A 22,591-nucleotide genomic window follows, 5' to 3' on the forward strand; every position below is an offset into this window, starting at 1 on the left:
TCCTTCTGTCTTAGCCTCCCAAGTACTGGGATTACAAGCCTGCGCCACCATGCCCGGCTCTATGAGGATGCTTTAAAAAAATCATAATACAATTATCCACCTAAGGAAAATGAACATAATTCCTTGTTCCTTGTCATCATCAATATCGAACAGTGTTCAGATTTCTCTGATATTCTCTTCTCTCTCTCACACACAAATACATACATCATACAGATATGTGTGTATGTATTTTTTTTACAGTATGTATTAGGATTAACATAAAGTTCCAAATTTTTAGTGGCTGGATAAACATTTAAATTTTGCATAAGCCGTTCATTTCAGCTGCATTAATTTTTTTTCCTTGTGATTTATTTGTTGAATGAACTGGGTTTCATCTTGTAGATTAACTTCTTAAAATTTCCAATCAGTTGTAGAATGTAAAATATAGTTATATAATTACTAGAAACCTGATATTTAAAAAAGACATATGTAAGACCAATTTCTTTAAAAAGATGTTCAGTTCAGTAGACATGAAGTTACTATTAATCTGGAAATATTTCTAAGTGCTTCCAATTACTCTCAGTTTCTATATGTATATCTAGTTGTGGACCAGTAACAGTTCACAGATGGGCACCTGTTTGTGCATCATATATTTTTTTCCATACTGGGGATGGAACCCACGGGCATTCTACCTCTGAACTACACCCTCAGCCCTATTTTGTATTCTCTATTTTGAAACAGGATCTCACTGAGTTGCAAAGGGGCCTCACTAAATAGCTGAGGCTGTCTGTGAACCATGATCCTCCTGTCTCTCAGCCTCCCAAATGCTGGGATTACAAGCGTGTGCCACCACGCCTGGCCTGTGGACCATATTTTGAAGAGCCCTGCTGTGGAACTTCCCATAGTCCTGTGTGTGTGTGTGTGTGTGTGTGTGTGTGTGTGGTATTCCTGTAGCTTTAGTTAAAATGTTCCTCTATCCCTGTATTTCCTATCAAGAGGTAAGTAGATCTGGAGGTTTAACAAGATTAAAGTTTGAGGGTTCCCCCCTATTTTGATAAAAGTATGTTGTGTGAATGGTGTTAGCATCAGGAACCTACACTGTCTGGTTGTGTTCCGTGTAATGTCACTGATGAGTTTTCTCTAATCCAATCCAGTAATTCACTTAAGGTTCAAAAATGGTGACATCATTCTTACATTCACTCTTTGCTCATTATTTGGAATACTGCAACTCTAGAGACTCTTGTCCTTGTCAATTATTTGGTTACCCTAAAGTAAATTTTGTAAAATAAAGGCTAGATGAGTGCTTGATTCTCCCTCTCCCTTTACTTTCCAAATAATCACTTGATCTCCAAGTGTGGTTAGTTTTTTAACCTTATGAACTCTTGGGTCTAACCATATTTGTTGTGTCCAGTCATAGTTATTAAACTGCATTTTTTTTTTTTGAGAGGTGTTCTTGCTGTGTTTCCTAGGCTGATTTCAAACTCTTAAACTCAAGTGATCCTCCTGTCTCAGCCTCTCAAGTGCTAGGACTACAGGCATGTGCCAGTGTGCCTGGCTATTAACATTTTTAAAATATACCTTTATTAGTGTTGTTTTTACATGACATGATGCGGTTCAGAGTGATAGGGCGTACATGCGCACAGCAGTTGGTGAGCCCCCCTCCCCCCACTCTCCATCCCATCCCCACTGTTAACCTTTGTGTTTTTTTTGTGTGTATATGGTACTGGGGATGGAACCCAGGGGCCTTCTACGTCTGGTCTACACTCCCAGACCCATTTTATATTTTATTTGGAAATAAGGTCTCACTAAGTTGCTGAGAGCCCCACTAAATTGCTGAGGCTGGTTTCGAACCTGTGCGATCCTCCTATCTCAGCCTCCCAAGAGCTGGGATTACCAGCGTGCACCACCATGCCCAGCCCCTACTGTTAACCTTTTTAAATACTCAATTTTTTGATCACTGGGGTATTCTCTAGGGTTTTGCCCCCCCTTCCTCCCTTTGGTAGTGCTGAGGATTGGACCCTGGGAGTGACATTCTATGTCTGAGCTACACCTAGACTGATTTTATTTTTTATTTAAAAATAGGGTTTCACTAAGTTTCTCAGCTTGGCTTCAAACCCACCATCCTCCTATTTTTGCCTTCCAAGTACTGGGATTACAGTGTGTGCCACTACAGCAGGTTTCCAGTTCTTTTGATACAGTACTTACAGCCTGTGCTGTCAAACCAGAATGCAAAGGTTATACGTTCCAAGATCATCTTACACATTTTGGTCCCAGATGTGTAACCAGTCATTTCTTTAAGGGGCCTGGTTCTGTGGTGGCAAATGATACTGGGAGACCACAATTTGGGCAATAAATTTGTGCATGGTTTCTAAGAAATGGGGAACTTCTTTTAAAGTTAAGTCATGACTTTATATTGATAATTTCAGTTCAGGCTTCCAGGGGTTTTATCTAAACACACTGGTCTTACATCTTTGTCTTCTTTCTCCTACACCAAATATTTTATTTATAAAACTGGTGTAAATTCTTACTTGCCTTGTCCAGCAATGCACTCATAGGTCTCAGAATAATCCAGTACTACCCATCAGCAGTTTGAGTGTTTAAAAGTGGATTAAGATTATTTGGTAGTTTTTGTCCGTAGCATAGATCCTAGTAGGACTATACAAATTACTGTGTTTTAAATTTACCTGGAATGATTTCCAGGGTAGTTTTGTCATCAAATGGATGTGAAGTTAAAATCATTAGTTTCTCTTTTGATTTTGAGGGATTGCTGTTTAGAATTTAACTTTGTTGCATAATTATGTAAAAATAGACTATGTGGCCCAAAGTCAGCTTTACAAAGCAAGTTTGCATAAAAGCTTGGTATTGTTTCTGATACTTCTGTGTTATTTACATTCTCCCTAAATTTTGTGATATAGTTGTTCATTATTTAAATATAAGCAAATATCTGAGTGTCTACATGTGCGTATGTGTTTCTGTAGATTCACATTCTCCTCTTTTGGGTAAATGGTAGCAGTTGCCTGCTTTTCCCCATCTTTCCTTTCCATGGCACTGACAGAAGGGTGCTTATGGGATGCCCTGTGCAGTGGGTTATTTTATTGACTCCTTATACTGTTGTGAGGTAGATACATGCTATTTCTGTTTCACTGATGAAGAAAGCAGCATTTCTATATAGACCTTTAATTCCATTTCTCCTCCATAGTAACCAGCTCTGCCCTTTGTGTGCCTGTCCACGAGTCCATGAGTGAGCAGGGAACTAATTTCTTTTTCTGCTTTATTTTGAGCAGTGATGGAAACAGAGAAAGGCTGTATGTTAGCTGTAGGGAACTAAATCCAACCTTTTCTCTATTTGAGCACTGTATTTCTATAGCTGGAAAAGAATAATGGCGAGATCTTCTTCCCTGACAGAGTGACTCTCAGTATTTACAAAATACACTGAATTGGGATGATCTTTAATCTTAACCTAAAGAAAGAACCCCTTTTTAACAGTACAGCAACAACTTGGTAAGTCTCACTCTGGTTAGAGTCATTATTTCATGGAACTTATAGTAAACTAGAGTAAACAAATAAAAGACAAACTCCTTTAAAAGTAACTGCTCATGGAAAATAGCTACTGGTTAATGATTTCAGGGTGTTAATAGTGACAGGAAGAAAGGAAAGAGGCGAGAATAGCTTTATTTCCCTACAGAAAAGCGGGGCGTTGGCAGCTTTTCATCTGGAGTCCAGCAGCAGTAGGAGGGTTCTCTGGTTGGGCTGTGGTACCCCTGCCCTTGCTGGTTGTGTGGCTCGCAGGCTCTAGGCTGTGGTGTTGAGTGCTGGGAGGAAGGTGAGGGTGGGCCCAGCCAGGCTCAGCTCTTCTTTTTTCAGAAGTTGATGAACCCAGGGATTTTGAATTTCGGCAGAATCCTGGTGCAGCCAAGCTCTTGACCAGGTCCCCATGCCTCACTTTCCTTCTTTTTCTTTTCAGTGCCATGTAATAACACTGGGCTCATATTGTGGCATTTAACAACCATTGGATCCTTTGCACCTGAGCAATGAAAACATTTTTGTAGGAGAATCTAGCCTGTAAGAGCAAGTCTATGGCATAGGAAAGGGACTTAGTAGCACACAGGTATGGAGGGCCTGGCAAAAGGCCACTGTAGCTATATGCAAAAGAGAAATACACTCCATCTCAAAATAATCTCTTAATCTGGCCTTGGAACCCTAATTGTGTGAGGGCCTCCCTTTGATGCGTGTGTGTTCTGGGTTTGACCCCTAGCAGTGCAGACAGCACCATCTCCAGCACCATCTCCATCCCCGTCTTACAGCACGGGGCAACTCACTGATGTGGGTGTGCGTCCCTAAAAAAGGGTTCAAGGATGGGCTCTGTGCCACTGTACTGTTATTGAATGAAACAGAGTGATGCCCTATTCACCTGGACTTTTGGGGGTGAGTCTTTAGTTACTTTTCAGATAGTGACTTACTTGAATCCTTACAATTTTAACTTTTTATTGATTGATTGATTGACAGATGGCTGGACCACATGTCATACACACTTTCCCAGGGAGAGAATTCTAGAGTACTTTTGATTTCTGTGGTTAGAGTCTCTGATCTGAATACCATCTATTGAGCTCCTCTTCTACAGTAAGGAGCTTTCTTATGGGGCCTTGGACTGTATAGGCGAATGGTTCTGGGCTGTTGTGCTGTTTGAGGCCTTGTTTCTGCTTCTCTGCTCTCCATCATCTTCCATCAAAATAGTGTTTTCTTGCTTCATCCTGCTTCCGGGACTCTTATACCTTCTTCCTCTTGCTTGGTTGAACCCAGGTGCATTCTACCTCTTAGCTATACCCCCAACTCTATTTTATTTTGGAACAGGCTTTCATCAGGTTGCTGAGGCTGGCCTTGAACCTGCAATCCTCTTCTCTCAGCATCCTAAATACTGGGCAGCATGTGCCACCATGCCTGGTTTGTAATTGGCAGTTTCAAATCTGCTTTTCAGTAAGTAACTAGATAAACAAAATTGCATCTAAATAAGCTGGGTTACAGCCTAAGAACTGGGTATGAAATTTTAGTTTTTTCCTTTTGAAGTCAACCTTTTAAACTTTTATTTTATTTTATTTTATTTTATTTTATTTTATTTTATTTTATTTTATTTTTGTGGTACTGAAATTGAACCCAGAGGCATCCTGTCTCTCAGCTACACCCTCCCCCAACTGATTTTATTTCTTTATTTGGAAACAGGGTCTTGGCTAGGTTAATGAGAGTCTCACTACTTGCTGAGGCTGTGCTTGAACCTGTGATCCTCCTGTCTTAGCCTCCTAAGCATTAAGATTACAGGCACGCATCACCATGCCTGGCTTAAACTTTATTTATTTTGTTTTTGTTTTTGTTTTTTTATAACAACTTTATTGGGATGTAGTTTATATGCTGTGAGATTTAACCCTTTGAAATACACAATTGCTGCATTTTTATTTTACTTTATTATTTTATTATTTTTTAATTTAATATATTTTTATTGGTGCATTGTAGTCAAACATCTCAATGGAATATAAAACTTGTGAGGATATACAAGCACACATCACCCAATTAGCCTTTATCCAACCCCCATCCCATTCCCTCCCCCTCCCTCGATCCCATGCTTGATTTAGTGATTTACTTTGATATATTTGTTTAAGTACATTATGTGCTTCAAAGAGATTCCATCCTCCCCCCTCCCATTCCCTCTGATAGGTCACCTTAATTGCTCTTCCATAGGGTCCTTCTTCAACTAGATTTCCTATTACCCATTTCTTCCTAGCTTTTGCATATTGGGGAAAGCATCTAATTTTTTATTTTCTGTGATATTTCCCTGTGGATGCCGCATTGCAGGCTCCAATCCCACTCTTGAAGGCCCCGGCACCGGCCTCGCCTCACAGCAGGCTCCAATCCCAGCCTCGCTGGCCCCAGCACTGGCCTCACTGCATGGCAGGCTCCGATCCCGGCCTCGGAGGCCTCAGCACCGGCCTTGCCTTATGGCAGTCTCCTATCCTGGTCTCGCAAGCCCTGGTTCCGGCCTCGCCATACGGCAGGCTCCGTTCCTGGACTCGCTGACCCCAGCACTGTCCTCACTGCATGACAGGCTACGATCCCGGCCTCGGAGGCCCCAGCACCGGCCTTGCCTTACGGCAGTCTCCTATCCTGGCCTCTCAAGCCCTGGTACCAGCCTTGCCACACGGCACGCTCCAATACCATTGCTCGGAGGTCCCAACACTGGCCTTGCCTCACAGCAGGCTCTGATCCCAGCCTCTCTGGCCCTGGCACCAGCCTCACCGCACGGCAGGCTCTGATCCCTGCCTTGCAAGCCCCGGCATGGCTTAAACTTTTAAATAAAGAATGGCATACACCTAGAAAGATGCTTGGCTCATTAGTGTACAGCTTGGTGAATTGTCTGAAAGTGATGATTTGTTACCCAACTCAAAAATAAGTTGTTGTCCTCACTCCAGAAACTCCCTGCTCTCCCTTCCTTAATACCACCTCCCTGTCTTTCCTAGAGGGAAGTACTCTCCTGGCTTCTGATACCACATCATCTTTGTTTTGACTTTTATTATGAGTTAAACAGTAAGTATTCTTTTATATATAGCTTCGTTGAGATACGATTTACCTACATATAACTCACCTGTTTAAACTGGTTTTTAGCACATTCTCAGAGTTGTGCAGCCATCATCACAGTCAATTTTAGAACACTTTATTTTCCCTTCCAAACCCCTTAGTTAATTAGCACTCTCTATTCTCCCTAACTGCCTAGCCCTAAGTAACCCCAGCTACTTTCTGTCTGTAGATTTACCTATTCTGGATATTCCATATAAATGGAATCATACAGTATGTGGCCTTTTGCTTCTGGCTTCGTTCATTTAGTATTAAAGTTTCTTTCTTTCTTTCTTTCTTTCTTTTTTTTTTTTTTTTTGATACTGGGGATTGAACCCAGGGGCATTTTACCTCTGAATTACCCTCAGCCCTATTTCATTTTTTATTTTGAAAGAGGGTCTTGCTAAGTTGCTTACGGCCTTGCTAAATTTCTGAGGCTGGCCTTGAACCTGTGATCTTCCTGTCGTAGCCTCCAAGTATTGGGATTATAGGCAAGTGCCACCACATCTGGCAGTGTTAAAAATTTTAAGGTTGATTTTGTTAGAACATGTATCATACTTCATTCTTTTTCTTATTCTTTTTTTTTTTTTTTTGGTGGTACTGGGTGCTTTCAACCTCCAGGCTATACTCCCAGACCTATTTTATATTTTATTTGGAAACAGGTTCTCACTAAGTTGCTGAGCCTGGTTTTGAACCTGTGTGATCCTCCTGTCTCAGCCTCCTAGGTGCGGGGATTACAAGTGTGCTCCACCATGCCTGGCCATTTTTTTTTTTTTTTTAATGATACTGGGGATTGAACCCAGGGGCATTCCACTTCTGAACTACACCCCTAGCCCTTTTAATTTTTTATTTTTTTTAAATTTTGAAATAGGGCCTCATTAGGTTGTTGAGTCTCCCTGTGCTACTGGAAGCGATCCTTGAATCTGCAGTCTTCCTTGAATCTCAGCCTCCCAAGTTCTGGAGTAGTAGGCATGTGTCACCATGGCCAATTTTCATTCTTTTTTTTTTTTTTTTTTTTAAAGCAAGAAACATTTCATTATATGAATATTCTACATTTTATTTATTTATTCATTGATAGACATTTGAGTTGTTTCTACTTTCTAGCTATTATGAATGAAAACTATTATGAAAGTTTCTATGAATAATTGTGTACATATGTATGTGTGGATATGTTTTCATTTCTTTTGGGCATATGCTAGTAGAATTGTTGAGTCATATGATAACTTTGTTTGAGGAGCTTTTAGACTTTTTACAACATAGTTACACATTCTACATTCTTATTACCAGTGTATAAGGATTACAATTTTTCCACATCCTCATCAACACTTGTTAATATTTTTGCCTATTTTATTATAGTCTTTCTAGTAGGTGTAAAGTGTTAACTTCATTATGGTTTTGCTTTTATTAAGTATGCATTCTTTTGTGCCTGGTTTCTTGTTAAAATTTGTTAATGCCATTCATTTCAGTAAAAGTAGTGTTTAAATTATTGTAGAAAACTTAGAAAATATCTAAAAGTTGAGTGAACAAAGTTGAAAAATGTATGAGTTATTTGGCATATCACTTGCTGCTCCCCAATTGTGTGTGACACGATTGAGATCAAACCGTATATAAAGATATAGTTTTGCATTATGTGATTTTTATTTTATATGGCATTTTGAGTAATTTTTGTCATAAAAATTCTTCAAATCATTGCATAAAGTACTATATAATTTATTTGGGGGCATTTAGATGACTTCCAATTGTGATGGACATTCTTTTATTTTGCATTTCTTTAGGCAGTAGAGGGGTGAAATTTCTGTCAGTAGTTTCTTTTCTGGAAGGCTCTTAAATAGTGCTGCTTGATTTTGCAGAAGGATTGTCCAGCAATCTATAATACCCATGGTATACCACTATGGCATTAAAAAATCTTTTATGTTAAGTGAAAACTAGCCTTCTGTTGGTTTGATTTGCATTTCTTTGGTTAGTAGTGAGGTAATAGTTTGTCTGCTATTTAAGTGGGAAGTATACCTGTATGAAACTAACATTTTGATATCAGCAAATTACTCTGTTCTGATGTCACAGATGTCTCTTTGCTACCTGTGCAATCACACACTTTCACTTAGTGTCCACATCTGCAGGCAGATCACCAAGCCTTAGCTGGCTAAAATTGGCCAGGATCAGCCAGCCAGGCCTGGGCTGGGAGGTGGTAAATTATACCTTGCTGGAGCCAGGAGTCGCTGGAGGCCCTGTGTCTGTGCTGGTTTTTATGAGATCTGATTCTGTGGCGAGGGTTGAAAGAACTGGTGGAGGGAGTCTTTGACTTGGGGCCATGCCCATGTGTGGCTGGAGTCAGCCTGGCGTCATGGTCTTGCAGGCACTGTTCAGTGTGGAGAGGAGCCTTGGAGCAGGCTTGTGATCTGGGTTTACGGCATTATGAATGCATAGTTTATAGTGAAACTTGGGGGACCTGCTTATGAATATTATCTCTTGGTTACTACTAATTGATGTGTCAGTTATAAAAAATACAGTGGCAGAATAACAGTTGAGAGCAAGGCAACTTCCAGAATATTTTGTATATCTTTATAAAATCTGCTCAGTATGTTATCATCAAATATCAGTATACTCAAAATAAAAAAGATGTTAACTTTGAGCTGGGCATGGTGGTGCACGCTTGTAATCTCAGCATTTGGGAGGCTGAGACTGGAGGATAGTGGTCACAGACAGCCCCAGCTACTTAGTGAGGCCCTCCACAACTTAGACTTTGTTTCAAAATAAAGACCAAAAATAAGGGCAGGGGATGTACCTCTGAGGAGGTCCAATGCCCCTGGGTTCCATCCCCAGACCTGCCAAAAAAAAAAAAAAAAAAGATGTAAACTTTGCCCGTTTGTGTGTGTGTGTGTGTGTGTGTGTGTGTGTGTGTGTGTATAAATATATATATATATATATATATATATATATATATATATATACTCAGTGTTCTGTGTTTGTGTGAGTTTATATAACTCTGTTATCTGTGGGTTCTTCACCCATGGATTTATCCACTGGAGATGGACAGGGAGCAGAATTGCATCTGTACTGAAGACATATGAACATTTTCTTCTTGTGATTGCCTAAATAAATAGTAGTTTAACTACATACACAGCACTTGTGTTGTATGGGGTTTTCTGTATCTAGAGATGGTTTGGAGAAGATGAGAGGCTGTGTGTAGGTTATGTGTAAACATACAGTAGTTGAGAGCTGACTCCATCACTGCCCACTCCTGTCTTTCTGCTGCCACCCAGAGAGCGGAGCCCAGAGCATGGAGGGGCTCCCCCGCTGCGCTCTTCATCCAGGTCCGCTTGGCCAGTAAGCTGACACTGCTCCTCTTTTCTTTAATCTTCCTAGGGCTGAGCTTTCATCTTGCACCATGCAGCAAGCCTGGTGGACCAAAAGGCCCCTGTGGGCGGCTGTCTTAACTCTTTTTTTCTCTCTCTCCTTTCCTCATTTTTCTTTGAAGCTGGAAGCTGTCACTTTTTTCCTCAGTGACAAGATCCAAGGGTTGGTTTAGGATTAATATAGGTAGAAAATCTTGGTTTAAGGCCCCATAGATCTGTCCGCTTTATTTAAAAACAGCTTTATTGATATTTAAGAAATACATGTTAGCCAGGTAGGACAGGAGGCTCACAGGTTCAAGGCCAGCCAACTTAGTGAGGCCCTCAGCAACTTAGACCCAGTTTCAAAATAAAAAAATTGCAAGGGCGGGGGTGTAGCTTGGGGGGGGACACCCCAGGGTTCAATCCCCATTACTTTCCCCAGATCAGTGTCCATGGTAGGAGGAATATATAACAATTGCTTACATATTTAGGTAGCTCAGATAGCTTTTCCAGTTTTGCTTTGACCTTTAACTGTTTAGATTATTACACTTTTCTTGTGCTGACCTTTTAGCTCTATCAGGCCCGGATGCTTGTTTTGTGATTGTAAGCTAAAATTCCCTTCTTAAAAAAAAAAAAATAAAGGCATTGTTTTACCATAGTTGGGAAGAACTGTAGACTGTGTTGAGAAATGACAAGGAGACTAAAAAGGAAGATACTTTTGAGTTACTTGAATTACTTAATTGGATACACAAACACATTTTGACCTGAGCTGACTTTAAGCCCGGAGGCTTCTGGTCTTGGCCACTCTGGTGCTGGGAAGGGCAGCCAGTCTGAAGGTCCACCAAGAGGCCAGGCTGGGGCATCTTCAGGGGACGGACCTCCCCTTTACCTGAGCTGCTGAGAGGAGGTGGAGTTGTCTCTCTCCTGTTTGCTCTCTCTAGCATCCTAGGACAGCAGCAGGACAGCTCTTCACAGGCTGTAACATGATCTTCCTACATAGTCTGAATTCCTCCCTATTCCTCAAATAACATCGCAATTAGATAAATTGCATTTTTGTTTCTGGGTTATATTTCAGTCAAAGGAAAAATGCAAATCACAACAAAACAAAAGCTGATTAACAAGGATTTATTTAAAAGCAAATAAAATCCCAGAAGCCTCAGGGTTGATGCAGCTGCAGTTCAGTTTCCAACATATGTTTTATGTCTGTATTGAGAATTGACATTGAGAACGGAGAAAACTTCAAGCCCTGCATAAACCCGAGGTATATGAGAGAGCACAACATAGAAACCTAAAACAAAAATGTCGTGAAGTGCTTATGTACTGAAGGACTTTTGGACAAACATGTTTTAAGAGTTTTAAAATCAGCTGAGATTAGGCCGGCGTGGTGGTGCACGTTTGTAATCCCCGCGCTTGGGAGGCTGAGACAGGAGGATCGCACAGGTTCGAAGCCAGCCTCAGCTACTTAGTGAGGTTCTCAGCAACTCAGTGAGAACCTGTTTCCAAATAAAATAGAAAATAGGTCTGGGAGTATATATAGCCCGGAGGTAGAAAGCCTCTGGGTTCCACCCCCAGTACCACTAAAATCAGCTGAGATTGAAGAGTAGTGGAAACTTTGGGCAAGTTATTTCACTTCTCTGAGAGCAAGTGTTTTTTTTTTTTATTTGTAAATAATAATAATGTAGTATGGAAAATTTCCTAAGGGTGAATTTAATAGGAAATAATACACATAAGTAATTAGTATAATCCTTGATACAGTACAAGAACGCAGTACATATTAACTTACTCTTGTTACTGTTTGCACTGACTATTGTATATGGTAGGTACTAGGGAAATAATTCTGAATAAACTGTCATTCCTGGTCACTGCCAGGTGGGAGGATGCAGGTAGGTTATGTCTTGGTGATGTCATCCGTCGACACAGATGTGAGCTGCAGAGCTTTTGGGAATGAAGTTCCAGAGCATTTCCAGCATGGCTGTGTCTGTTGTCAATCTGCCTTCACATTAGAAATAGAATCATTAAAAAAAAATCACATTGAAAAAAATAGCAGCACTCAAGCCCTCCATAGACTAATTAAGTTAGCGTCTCTGGGCTCATATCAGAACATGGCACTCACAGTTATTTACTTACTTTTCCAGGTGGTTCTGATGCACAGCTAGGATTGAGAACTAGTGCTTAATATTTTCTCCTTTATTTTCTCCTTGATATTTTCCAGGATTATATATCACCACAGTGTGATTAGCTTGTCTTTTCTTGGTTTTAAAAACATACACAATAGCCGGGCGTGGTGGCACACGCTTGTAACACCCGCGCTTGGGAGGCGGAGATAGGAGGATCGAGCAGGTTTGAAGCCAGCCCCGCTGGCTTAAGAGACCTTGTTTCCAAATAAAAATATAAAAATAGATCTGGGAGTGTAGCCCGGAGGTGGAAGGGTTTCTAGGAACCCCAGTAACACACACACACACACACACACACACACACACACACTAAATAAATAAATAAATAAATAAATAATAAAAAACAAAAAAAGCAAAAAAACATACACAATAACATCTGAAAAATTTTTAGAGTTTATAAACGCTTTTATGATCTCATTATAGACTCACAGTAATCTTTTCATTTCATTCCCATTTTGCAGAGAGGATTGTTGAGGCAAAGAGAAAATATATAAGTAAAAGGTGGTGCAAAGAGGATGTGGACCCAGGTATTTATACCTGACTTTCTGTTTCTAGTGTATTTCTAGCAGACTCAATCAATCAAGCCGTCTGTCTCTTTGTTTCTCTCTTGGTGTACTGTGATTTTACATCAGATTGTGGTTCAGAGTGTCAGCAGTGCATGCACGCAGCCCTTGGTGCCTTCCCCTCCCTGTGCACTTCTTTGATTTTGGAATTGGTAATTTTGTATACATTCGTGGTATTATTTCAACTATTACAGCCCTTATGACTTGTCTCCCTTCCCTAATCCCCCTCAGCCACTCCCCTGGAGTCCCCGTTCATCTATCTGGTGTTCCCCATGCCAGTGTTTTAAGTACTTGGCGGTCTCTCTCTTGTATTTTCTACCCGTTAGCTTTATATGATCTGTTAGGAAAGCTTTGCTCATTGTTTACCTGGCTGTGCCACTGTGGGACATTCTTTTTAATACCTTTTCCTTTCATCCTGGCTCTGGACCATGCTTTGACCCTTAGTTTTGTGACTACACATACTGGTTATAATTTCTTAAGATGCAGGAACCACAATTCAAGCAAACCCCCCCCCCAATAGCTTTTTCTTTTAGATAAGGTATGTACTCTTTCCATTATTTCAGTAATGAGTCCCTGTTACCAAATGTTTGTGGTATAATATCTGAATTTGTTAGCTGGGTGTGGTGGCGCACACTTTTTTTTTTATTTTTTTGTGGTACTGGGAATGGAACCCAGGGGCATTCTACCTTTGAGTTACACCCCCAGCCCTATTTTTTTTTTATTCTTTATTTTGAAACAAGGTCTCACTAAGTTGCAGAGGGCCTCACCTGTTAACTGCGATCCTCCTGTCTCAGCCTCCCGAATGCTGGGATTACAAGCATGCACCAATATTCCTGGCTGGTGCACACTTTTAATCTCAGTACATGGGAGGCTGAGACAGGAGGATCGCAGGTTTGCAGCCAGCCTCAGCTACTTAGTGAGGCCCTCTGCAACTTAGTGAGACTGTTTCAAAATAAAAAATAGGGCTGGGGGTTTAGCTCGGAGGTAAAGTGTCCCTGGGTTTAATCCCCAGTACCGCAAAAAGTAAAATAAAAAAAAAGTTACAACAATTACAGTTGTTGACACATTAATTGTATGCATTAATTGAGCTCACTGATATTTTCATACAGGCATACAGCACGTTGGTCAGTCCATTCAACTTCCTGTTCTTCCCTCTTCTCTTCCCCTCCCCCTAGCGCCCTTTCTAGGCTCTACAGGTCCCTCTGAATATCTGTCTGCCCTCCCTTCTTCAGCCCTCCCCTGTCACTAGTAACCACGAGTCCATTCTGTACTTTTATAAGGTTGACTTACTGGTTTCCGTAAACGAGTGAGGACATGTGTCTTTCTCTGTCTGACATGCTTTTACTCAACATAATGATATCTGGCTCCATTTGTGTTGCTGTAAATGCCAGGATTTTGTTCCTTTTTATGACTAACTAGTATTCCACGGTGAACATCCCATTTTGTTTATCTGTTTATCCACTGAAGAGCATCTGGATCAATTCTGTAATTTGGCTACTGTGAACAGTACTGTAGTAAGCGTGGTACTGCAAAGATCTTTTGCTATAAAGATCTTATCTCCTTTGAGCTTATACCCAGCAGTGGACTTGCTCTTAGGATAGTACAATGTCCTTTGTCATCCATATCTGTTTGGCTGTGAGTCTGGATCATAAGAACCTGGGAAGGGGAGAGCTGTACTTGAGTTTCCTTGTTAGGCCGTGTGTCTGGAAGGTGAAGGAGCTCCGTACAGGAACAACATGCCTTCCCCGTGGCTAAACTTGAGCTCAGTGTTTGCTGTGACGTTCCCTCCTGTTCTCATGAGGTGTCATTCCATCGGGGATGGAAACCTCTCCTTTTCTCTCTGCTCTCCTTAGTACTAGGCCCGTCAGCCTGCTGAGGAAGGAGACGAGAGTGGGCCGAGGGTGGGGTGGTAGGAAAAGTATGTGTGGAAGTTGAGGCTGTAGAGTTGCTTTCTGGGGCCTGTTTTTGCCCTGACTGGCGGAGCCAAGCCTCTCCGCTGAGTTTGTGGTGTCAAGGCCTTCCCACCAGGGGTGAAGATGCAAGGGAGAGTGGGCGCAGGGCACAGGACAGAGGCCCGTTTGTCCATGTCTGCATTGGTACCCAAGCATGCCATACAACCACATGGGCACTTTGTGTCTGGTTTTTTCATGGGCCATATCTGTTTTATAGTATTTGTCCATTTGTACAAATTTTATATTCTTCATCAACTTAGTAGGTGTCTTCTTGAGAGTCAGATTAAAAAGATGAAATTAAGGCTAGGCGTGGTGGTGCATGCTTGTAATCCCAGCATTTGGAAGACTGAGACTGGAGGATTGCAGTTCACAGCCAGCCTTAGCTACTTAATGAGGCCCTTTGCAATTCAGTGAGACCCTGTTTCAAGAATAAAAAGACTAAAAAAATAGGGCTGGGTGTAGCTCGGAGGTATAATGCCCCTGGTTTCCATCCCCAGTACCGAAAAAAAAAAAAAAAAAAAGATGAAACTATCGTCAAGATAAATGTTTGCCATGCCATTCTTTCTAGCAGCGTTCCAGAAACCTTATTTTGCTTTAGGTACCATCTATGAACTTAACTATTCACATTTCATCTGTCTTCTTCTAAAATTGTAAATATATGTTGAGTACCCCTTATTCCAAAATGCTTGGGACTAGTTTCAGATTGTACATTGGGGGGATTATGGAATATTTATTTGCATGTATATAATAAGATATCTTGAGAATGGACCCAAGTCTAAACATAAAATTCATTTCTGTTTCATATATATTTTATTCACATAACCTGAAGCTAATTTTATACAGTATTTTCAGTGCACTTGTGTTTGGACTGTGACCCATCCCATGAGGTCAGGAGGAGAGTTTCCCACTTGTGGTTTGAGTACTGGAACTTTTCAGATTTTTGAATTATAGCTTGTACTATTGCCCTTCCTAGTTTTTCTGTTTTTCTTTTTTAAATTTAGGATGACTAGAAATAAATTCCATGTATCTTCTGGCATAAAGCCAAAGAAAGTGGGTAGTGCTTGAATTTGATGAGTCTTATAAGCTACTTTCTCCCCCAAAGAGTAGCCCAACCCCTGATCAGTCACATCAAATCAGTATCACCATTTACATCCCTCACAGGAAGACCTGCCAACAACCATTGCCTTGTCTTCTTCCTGGGTCAGGTGGAGGATGTCTTTTCCTTGGAGCCTGGGATGCCACAGCCTCTTTGCTAGGACCCAGTGGGAAGAAGGGATCTCATGTCTACTTGTCTAGTCATACACATGTCTACATGTCTGATTGCCTAATTATGTAGACTTCATTCTTCTTTTCTGAGTTGTGTTTCCATCTCATTTTTTCCTCTTTAAGGAGGAAAACTATTTTTTATTTGAAGGGTAAGGTAAGATGCTCTGAAATTTAAAAACCCTGCAAGTGCTTTGACTTTTACTTTATTATTTAGTAAGTATGTGCTAGAAGATTATCAACTGAGCAGAAAATCGGGGTGGTCAAATTTATTTGTGGTAGAATGTGTAGGATTTAAGCCAGTAGACTTGGTATAATACGTTTCCAAACAGAAGCCTTACCAAATTCTATAAAGCAGACACAAAGTAGAAGATTAATGTTAAGAAAGCCCACATTCTGTTTTCCTATAGCAGCACCATATTTGAATAGTTTCAATGCTTGAATATTTTAACAATAGTGGTTGGTGTTGCTATTTATAAACGATGGTGATAACTATTAACAAAACTGCAAGATACAGAATGATTAATTTTAAGACATTAAATAAACTGAGGTTTAATAATGAAATAAATAATAAAAGACAAGCAAAAGCAGAGTCAGATGCAACTCAAGGTGTGAAGGGAATCCTTTGCTGGGCGGAGGCTGGGGTGGGCGTGGTCTGGTGAACAGGAGTCCCAGGTTAGTGAGCTGCAGCTGGTGGCAGAGCCAGGGACTGGGCTCGGCTTTCCTGGCTCCCACTCTTCTTTCTGTGGCACATGCTAAAGGATTGGCTACTAGAGTATTTAGTTTTCTGTTCTTCTGGGGAAGAGGTGAAATTAATAATCCCTTGGGTATCGGCAGTGGGAAGAAGTCACCATTGTGAGGGGTTGGGACAGAGCGAGGAGCCTTCCAGTGCGGGTGAGCTCTGAGATGTTCTCCTTAGGTTCTCTTCAGTCTGTGGGGCAGTGCTTTAAGGTGGGGTTGATCTATGCAGTTTTTGCTGTAGTTACGAGACTTGTGGAGGCCCCATTGCCTGTTTAGTCGTGCCCAACAAAAATCTTGTTGGGCAGCTTTAGCACAGACGTATACTGGTGGCTGATTCTGGCTGAGCTGAGGTGGTAGTGGTGAGGAGCATGAATAAACTGAATGCAGTCCTGATAAGGAGCTCAATATGGTCTCCACCCTGAAATCTGAATGGGCAGTAAGTGTAATTAGCTGTTTTGAAGTATTGCACATGCCTGTAATCCCAGCCACTAGGGAGGCAGAGGCAGGAGGATTGCAAGTTCCAGGCCAGCCTGGGCAACTTAATGAGACTCTGTCTCAAAATAAAAAGGGCTAGAGATGTAGCTCAGTGGCATAGCACTCCTGGGTTCAATCCCCAATACCACACAAATAAAGAAATAAGAATTTAAAAAATCTATTTTGCTGCATAATGAAGAATTTGATTTCAGTTAATTTGTTTTTGGGATGCATGGGCTGATAACTTTTTTCCCTTCAAAAGAAAATAAGAGACAGGGTTTGGAACAGAAGTTTTCTATGCTTTCTGCAATTTGTGTGAGCCAGCTGCACATGCCATGAGGTTTGTCCTTACCCCTGCTATACCTAAGACTTCTCTGGGCACCGCTGACTTCTTTCTCCACAATGCAAACAACACAAAACTCACCCAAACAGGTTCATGCCTTCTAAGATTGTTCTATCTCTTATCTTCTGGGTCCTCTGCTGTCTGCTTAAGGTGAATTTCTCTACAGCTTTTTGAATCCCTTCTACCATTGAACCTAAGAATTGTCTGTCTTCAGATACCTCCTTTTGGTTCTCTCAGTCACAATATCTTTCCCCTAGATAGTGACAGCATCTTTCCTCCTTCCTTGTAAGACTCAGCTCCTTGGGTGTGTAGAGTGGTCCCTGGGGAGTCATTCAGTTTGCCTTTTTTTCTCTTTCAGCCCTTTCTGATGGATATTGTTTCACAGAGATTACATAGGTAGGCAGCCTCTCCATTTGCCCTTCCAAAGACCTCCCCCCATTCATCACCATTCCTATAGCTGTAGTCTAGAAGTCTGACCATGTAACTTGGAGGAGAGATTTACTTGCTCAGAGTTTAGTCCATGTGAGGCCGTGGACCTTGTATCCCAGGGCATGGCGGTAGGAAGTGGAGAGAGGGAGGAGTCTGTGCTCCTCACATCATGGAGGCCAGAAGCAAGCAGGTGCTTGAAGGAAGGAGGAGCCATATGTAAGCCCCATGGCCACACCCTACAGGCCTAGGCCACTGCCCAGATACATTCATTGCAATGTATTTATCCACTGCGGGGATTGCAACCTCGGGACTAATTACGTCAACCCCAAACACCAATTTTTGACCTATTCCACAGCCACATTTCTTTTTTTTTTTTTTTGGTGGTGGGTTCCTGGAAGCCCTTCTTCCTCCGGGCTACACTCCCAGACCTATTTTATATTTTTGAGACAGGGTCTCTTACGCCAGCGTGGCTGGCTTCGAACCTGCGCGATCCTCCTGTCTCCGCCTCCCAAGCGCGGGGATTACAAGTGTGCGCCACCACGCCCGGCCTCCACAGCCACATTTCTAACTGCCACATGGCCCAGTGCCTGAGTTGCCTGACTGCAGTACTCTGCACTGTTGCTTCCAACTCCGGAGGGAAGTGAATGTCCCCTCGCTCAGCTAGTGTGGTGCCAGGCTCTCCAGACACCCTTTTTGCCTGAGCGGCCACAGGTGGCTTGTGCTGCAGGTGCTACTGATGTTTTTATTGATCCATCTTCTTAGACTAGGAAATCTTTGTTGCAGCTCACATTCTTCCGCTGCACATCCCGTGGCTTTGGTTTGATTACACTAAATGAGGGGCCTGAGGGGTACACAGGCTACAAGCCAAACCATTTCAAAATGGAGAAAGATGTCAAGTGTATAAAATGCTACAGGGAGATTGAAGTGGTTTCTCTGGTGGCCTCTGGGCTCTATGGGCCAGAGTTGGGGGCTTAGTGCAGTGAAGGCTTTCCATATCTCGTCTTCTCTGGTACCTGTTTCTGAGAGGGCACCACATGGTCCTTCCAGTCACGTGAAGCCTTGTTGTCAGGGTCCTTGCTTTTCCTTTGTCTGTTTTGTACAGTTAGTGAGTTTAGTTATTGTTAACTCCATATTCTATTATATCTTATATTTCCTCCTGAACTCTAAATCTCATGTAGTTTTAATTTTGTGTGTGTGTGTAGGGGCTTTCTACCTCCGGGCTACACTCCCACACCTACTTTATACTTTATTTGGAAACAGGGTCTCACTAAGTTGCTGAGAGCCTCACTAAGTAGCTGAGGCTGGCTTCCAACCTGTGCAATCCTCCTGTCTCAGCCTCCCAAGCACGGGGATTACAAGCGTGCCCACCACGCCCGGCTCATCTCATGCTGTTTTACAAATCAGCGTTTTGTTCAGAATTGGCTTGCAAATCTGTGCTTTCCTTTCATCTCTGCTAGTCATTGTCTTAATTGGAAACAGTGGCCAGCTTTTAGTTGTTTGGTCTGCTTTATCGTTCGCTTCGGCAGTTGATCATCCTCTCCTCAATAAAACTCTTTTCCCTGACTTTCAGGACTCCATTCTCCTGAATTTCTTGCCACATCTTTGATGTCTTTTTTGTGGTCTCCTTTGAGGTCCCTCATACCTCCTACATATAGGAGGACTTCTGGACTCTGTCTTGGCCTGGTCTCTCTTGATGATGTCTGGACAGTCTCTGCCAAACTCATGATTTCAGCTGCCACCCGTTTGTGGACTCCCAGGCCTCTGTCCACGCTGCCCAAATCTGTCATGGAGTTGTCTACCGGGTTCTCCTCTTGGAGTTCCACACAACTTCAAATGCAGTGGAGGTCAAAGAAAGCATCTCTTTCTTTCCTAGACTGTATCCCTTCCTTTTTCTGTCTTGCTGTAGTGCACCGCCACTTGCCCTTCATCCAGAGAGGACTCCTGGGTGACATTAAGGCCTACTTTCATTGAGTCGCAAACAATTCTATTGATTCTACTTCTGACATCCCCAACTCTCTTTCAAGTCTGCCTTCCCATGGATATTTTCTGGGGAGAGGGGAGGGGAGGGATGGGACAAGAAGAAAAATACCTCTTAGTCCTGTTACCCAGAAGTAAAACTGAATATCTTGGACAATGTCATTGCAGAACTTTTTCTTTGTATGTGTATATCAGTACACAATTTTTTACAGGAGCATATTTACACTCTATATTGCTGATGTATAACTTTTTTCCCACTTAATATGGGTGCATTATTTAAAATGGTTATGTCATGTAGTTGAAACATAATTTATTTAACTAATTCCCATTTTTGAAGTTGTTCAAGTTATTAAATCTTTTGCTATTATAAACCCTGATGGGCCGGGCGTGGTGGCACACACTTGTAATACCCGCACTTGGGAGGCGGAGACAGGCGGATCGCGTAGGTTTGAAGCCAGCTGCGCTGGCTTAAGAGACCCTGTTTCCAAATAAAAATGTATAAAAATAGGTCTGGGAGTGTAGCCCGGAGGTAGAAGGGTTTCCAGGAACCCCAGTACCACCAAAATATAAAAAAATAAAAAATAAACCCTGTGAATGTCTTCTTAGAAGTCTTGGCATGCGATTCCTTTAAATGTATTTCTAAAAGTAGGATTGCTGGATAAATGCGTGTCAAAGTTTTGGTACAAACTTTTGGGATGAAGTTTTATATGAAGCACCTGTCTTTACATTGCTATTCTTCTGGAAAGTGCCCTTGAGCACCCTGGAGATCTTGCATTCTTCTTTCAGAATCATGACAAGTAGCCGGGCGTGGTGGCGCACGCTTGTAATCCCCGTGCTTGGGAGACGGAGACAGGAGGATCGCGCAGGTTCGAAGCCAGCCGCGCTGGCGTAAGAGACCCTGTTTCAAAAATATAAAATAGGTCTGGGAGTGTAGCCCAGAGGCAGAAGGGCTTCCAGGAACCCCAGTACCACCAAAAAAAAAAAAAAAGAATCATGACAAGTAGCTAATCTTCAAAGCCAGGAACTTACAACTGTTTGTGCTTGTTTATTTACCTGTGTAGAGTATTGTGTCAAAGAATGCACTGCAGTATCGGGGAAATTCCCAGCATGATGCCCAGGAGTTTCTGCTGTGGCTCTTGGACCGTGTTCACGAAGACCTCAATCATGCTGTGAAGCAGAGTGGCCAGCCTCCTTTGAAGGTAAGGATGTGCCCTCCCCTGGGGAGGCAGGGAGGAGGAGCCCGGTAACACAGGAAAGAGCTCAGCCTCCTCCCAGACCTCCATGGAGGACTGGTTGCATTTAGTTAATAGAAGCACACTGACTGAGCCCTGGGTGAGTATGAGATTAAGTGGGTATGTAATGGGCAATATAATCTTGTTATTACTGTGCTGGTAGTGGAAGGTATAAGAGATGTTGTCCCCAAGGAACTCATAGTTTAATGAGAGGGGAAACACGCTTTCTATTCCAGTAAGACATGTACTCCGATCACTGGAACAGACATACGGTCAGAAAGGAAACGCATGATGCCTCTGCTATTAGGATTGGGTTTGAGCATAGAAACTGAACCCCCAGATGATTATCTTCAGAAACAGCAGTTCATACTCAATTTTCATACATGTAGCCTTTCTGTGATAAAGTGATTTACATAATGGGAAAAATAAATGAGTGTTTTCCCTTTGCAACTTCTGAAGTTTTTGATAATCCTTTGTGCTTCAAAGTTGTTGTTGTTTTTTTTTTTTTTTTTTTTTTGCAGTACTGGGGATTGAACCCAGAGTATTCTACCTCCAAGCTACACCTCCGGCCCTATTTTTTAATTCCTTATTTTGAAACAGGGCCTCCCTGAGTTGTGGAGGGTCTACTAAGTAGCTGAGGCTGGCCACAAACCTGCAGTCCTCCTGTCTCAGCCTGTCAAGTACTGGGATTATAAGTATGCACTTTAATTCTAGTTTTGATAAGTTGTTAAATTATTGATTCAAGGTCCTTTTTTCTCTTGTGCATGGACCCTCTATACTGTCATGTGACTGTATGCGTGTAGCTGACTGTCCCACCAGATTGAGACATCGTCAAGGTCAGGGGCTAAATCTTATTCATCTTTGTATCCTAATGTCCAGTACAGTGCACTCTGCATGTGGTAGCAGAGGGACACGAAAAGGTTAAAAAAAATAAAATGTGATACTAAGCATGATTAGGCTTCAGAATGAACAGTATAACTAATAGGTGCTAGAGAACTGGGGCATGGGAAGAATTGGGATTATTTCCTGGAAGAGGTTGCAGAGGTAGCTGAGGGGGCTCTTTGAGAATTGGGGGAGATGAGAGCATCCGAGGGAGGGCAGGAGAGCCGCCCGTCCTGAGTGGGGCGGAGGCGGAGAGGCGTGTTTGCTGGCAGAGTCTGTCTGAGGAGAGGTGTCTTTGTGCTTGAGTGCTGTGGGCCCGGTTCTGCTTCATTTAGCAGGTGCCTGTCACAGAACATTTGGACTTGATATGTGGCTTCTAAAGGAAGTCGAGCACATTGTGACTTTAGGCCCATCTTCAGTCAAGAATTGCTATGGTACTTCTAGTCTCTGAACTGTCCTTTTTTTCCCTCCCTTTTTTAAGCCACCTTCAGAGACTGATGTCCTGCCTGAGGGACCATCTTTTCCTGTGTGTAGCACTTTTGTACAAGAACTTTTTCAAGCCCAATACAGGTATAAGCAAAGCAAAGTTCCCTCTTGTTTGACTTACCTGATGTAGTTCTGGTGATGTTAATGTGTCTTACCTTTTTATT

The 22,591-nt window shown here is 42.1% G+C and overlaps 1 protein-coding gene across 2 annotated transcripts in view; it reads left to right on the forward strand.

Moving 5' to 3' along the window:
* USP31 (ubiquitin specific peptidase 31) overlaps nucleotides 1-22,591 on the forward strand; it is a gene marked incomplete at both ends in the record, with an annotated part of 72,200 nt that overhangs the window by 17,196 nt on the left and 32,413 nt on the right. For both annotated transcript variants that reach the window (XM_080703258.1, XM_080703259.1), the window contains 2 exons: nucleotides 20,889-21,026; nucleotides 22,423-22,511. In XM_080703258.1, the coding sequence (XP_080559384.1) occupies nucleotides 20,889-21,026; nucleotides 22,423-22,511 (227 nt within the window). The remainder of the gene's footprint in view (nucleotides 1-20,888; nucleotides 21,027-22,422; nucleotides 22,512-22,591) is intronic.

Source organism: Muscardinus avellanarius (assembly GCF_963383645.1).
Source record: "Muscardinus avellanarius genome assembly, chromosome: 10".
Taxonomy (NCBI): Eukaryota; Metazoa; Chordata; class Mammalia; order Rodentia; family Gliridae; genus Muscardinus; species Muscardinus avellanarius.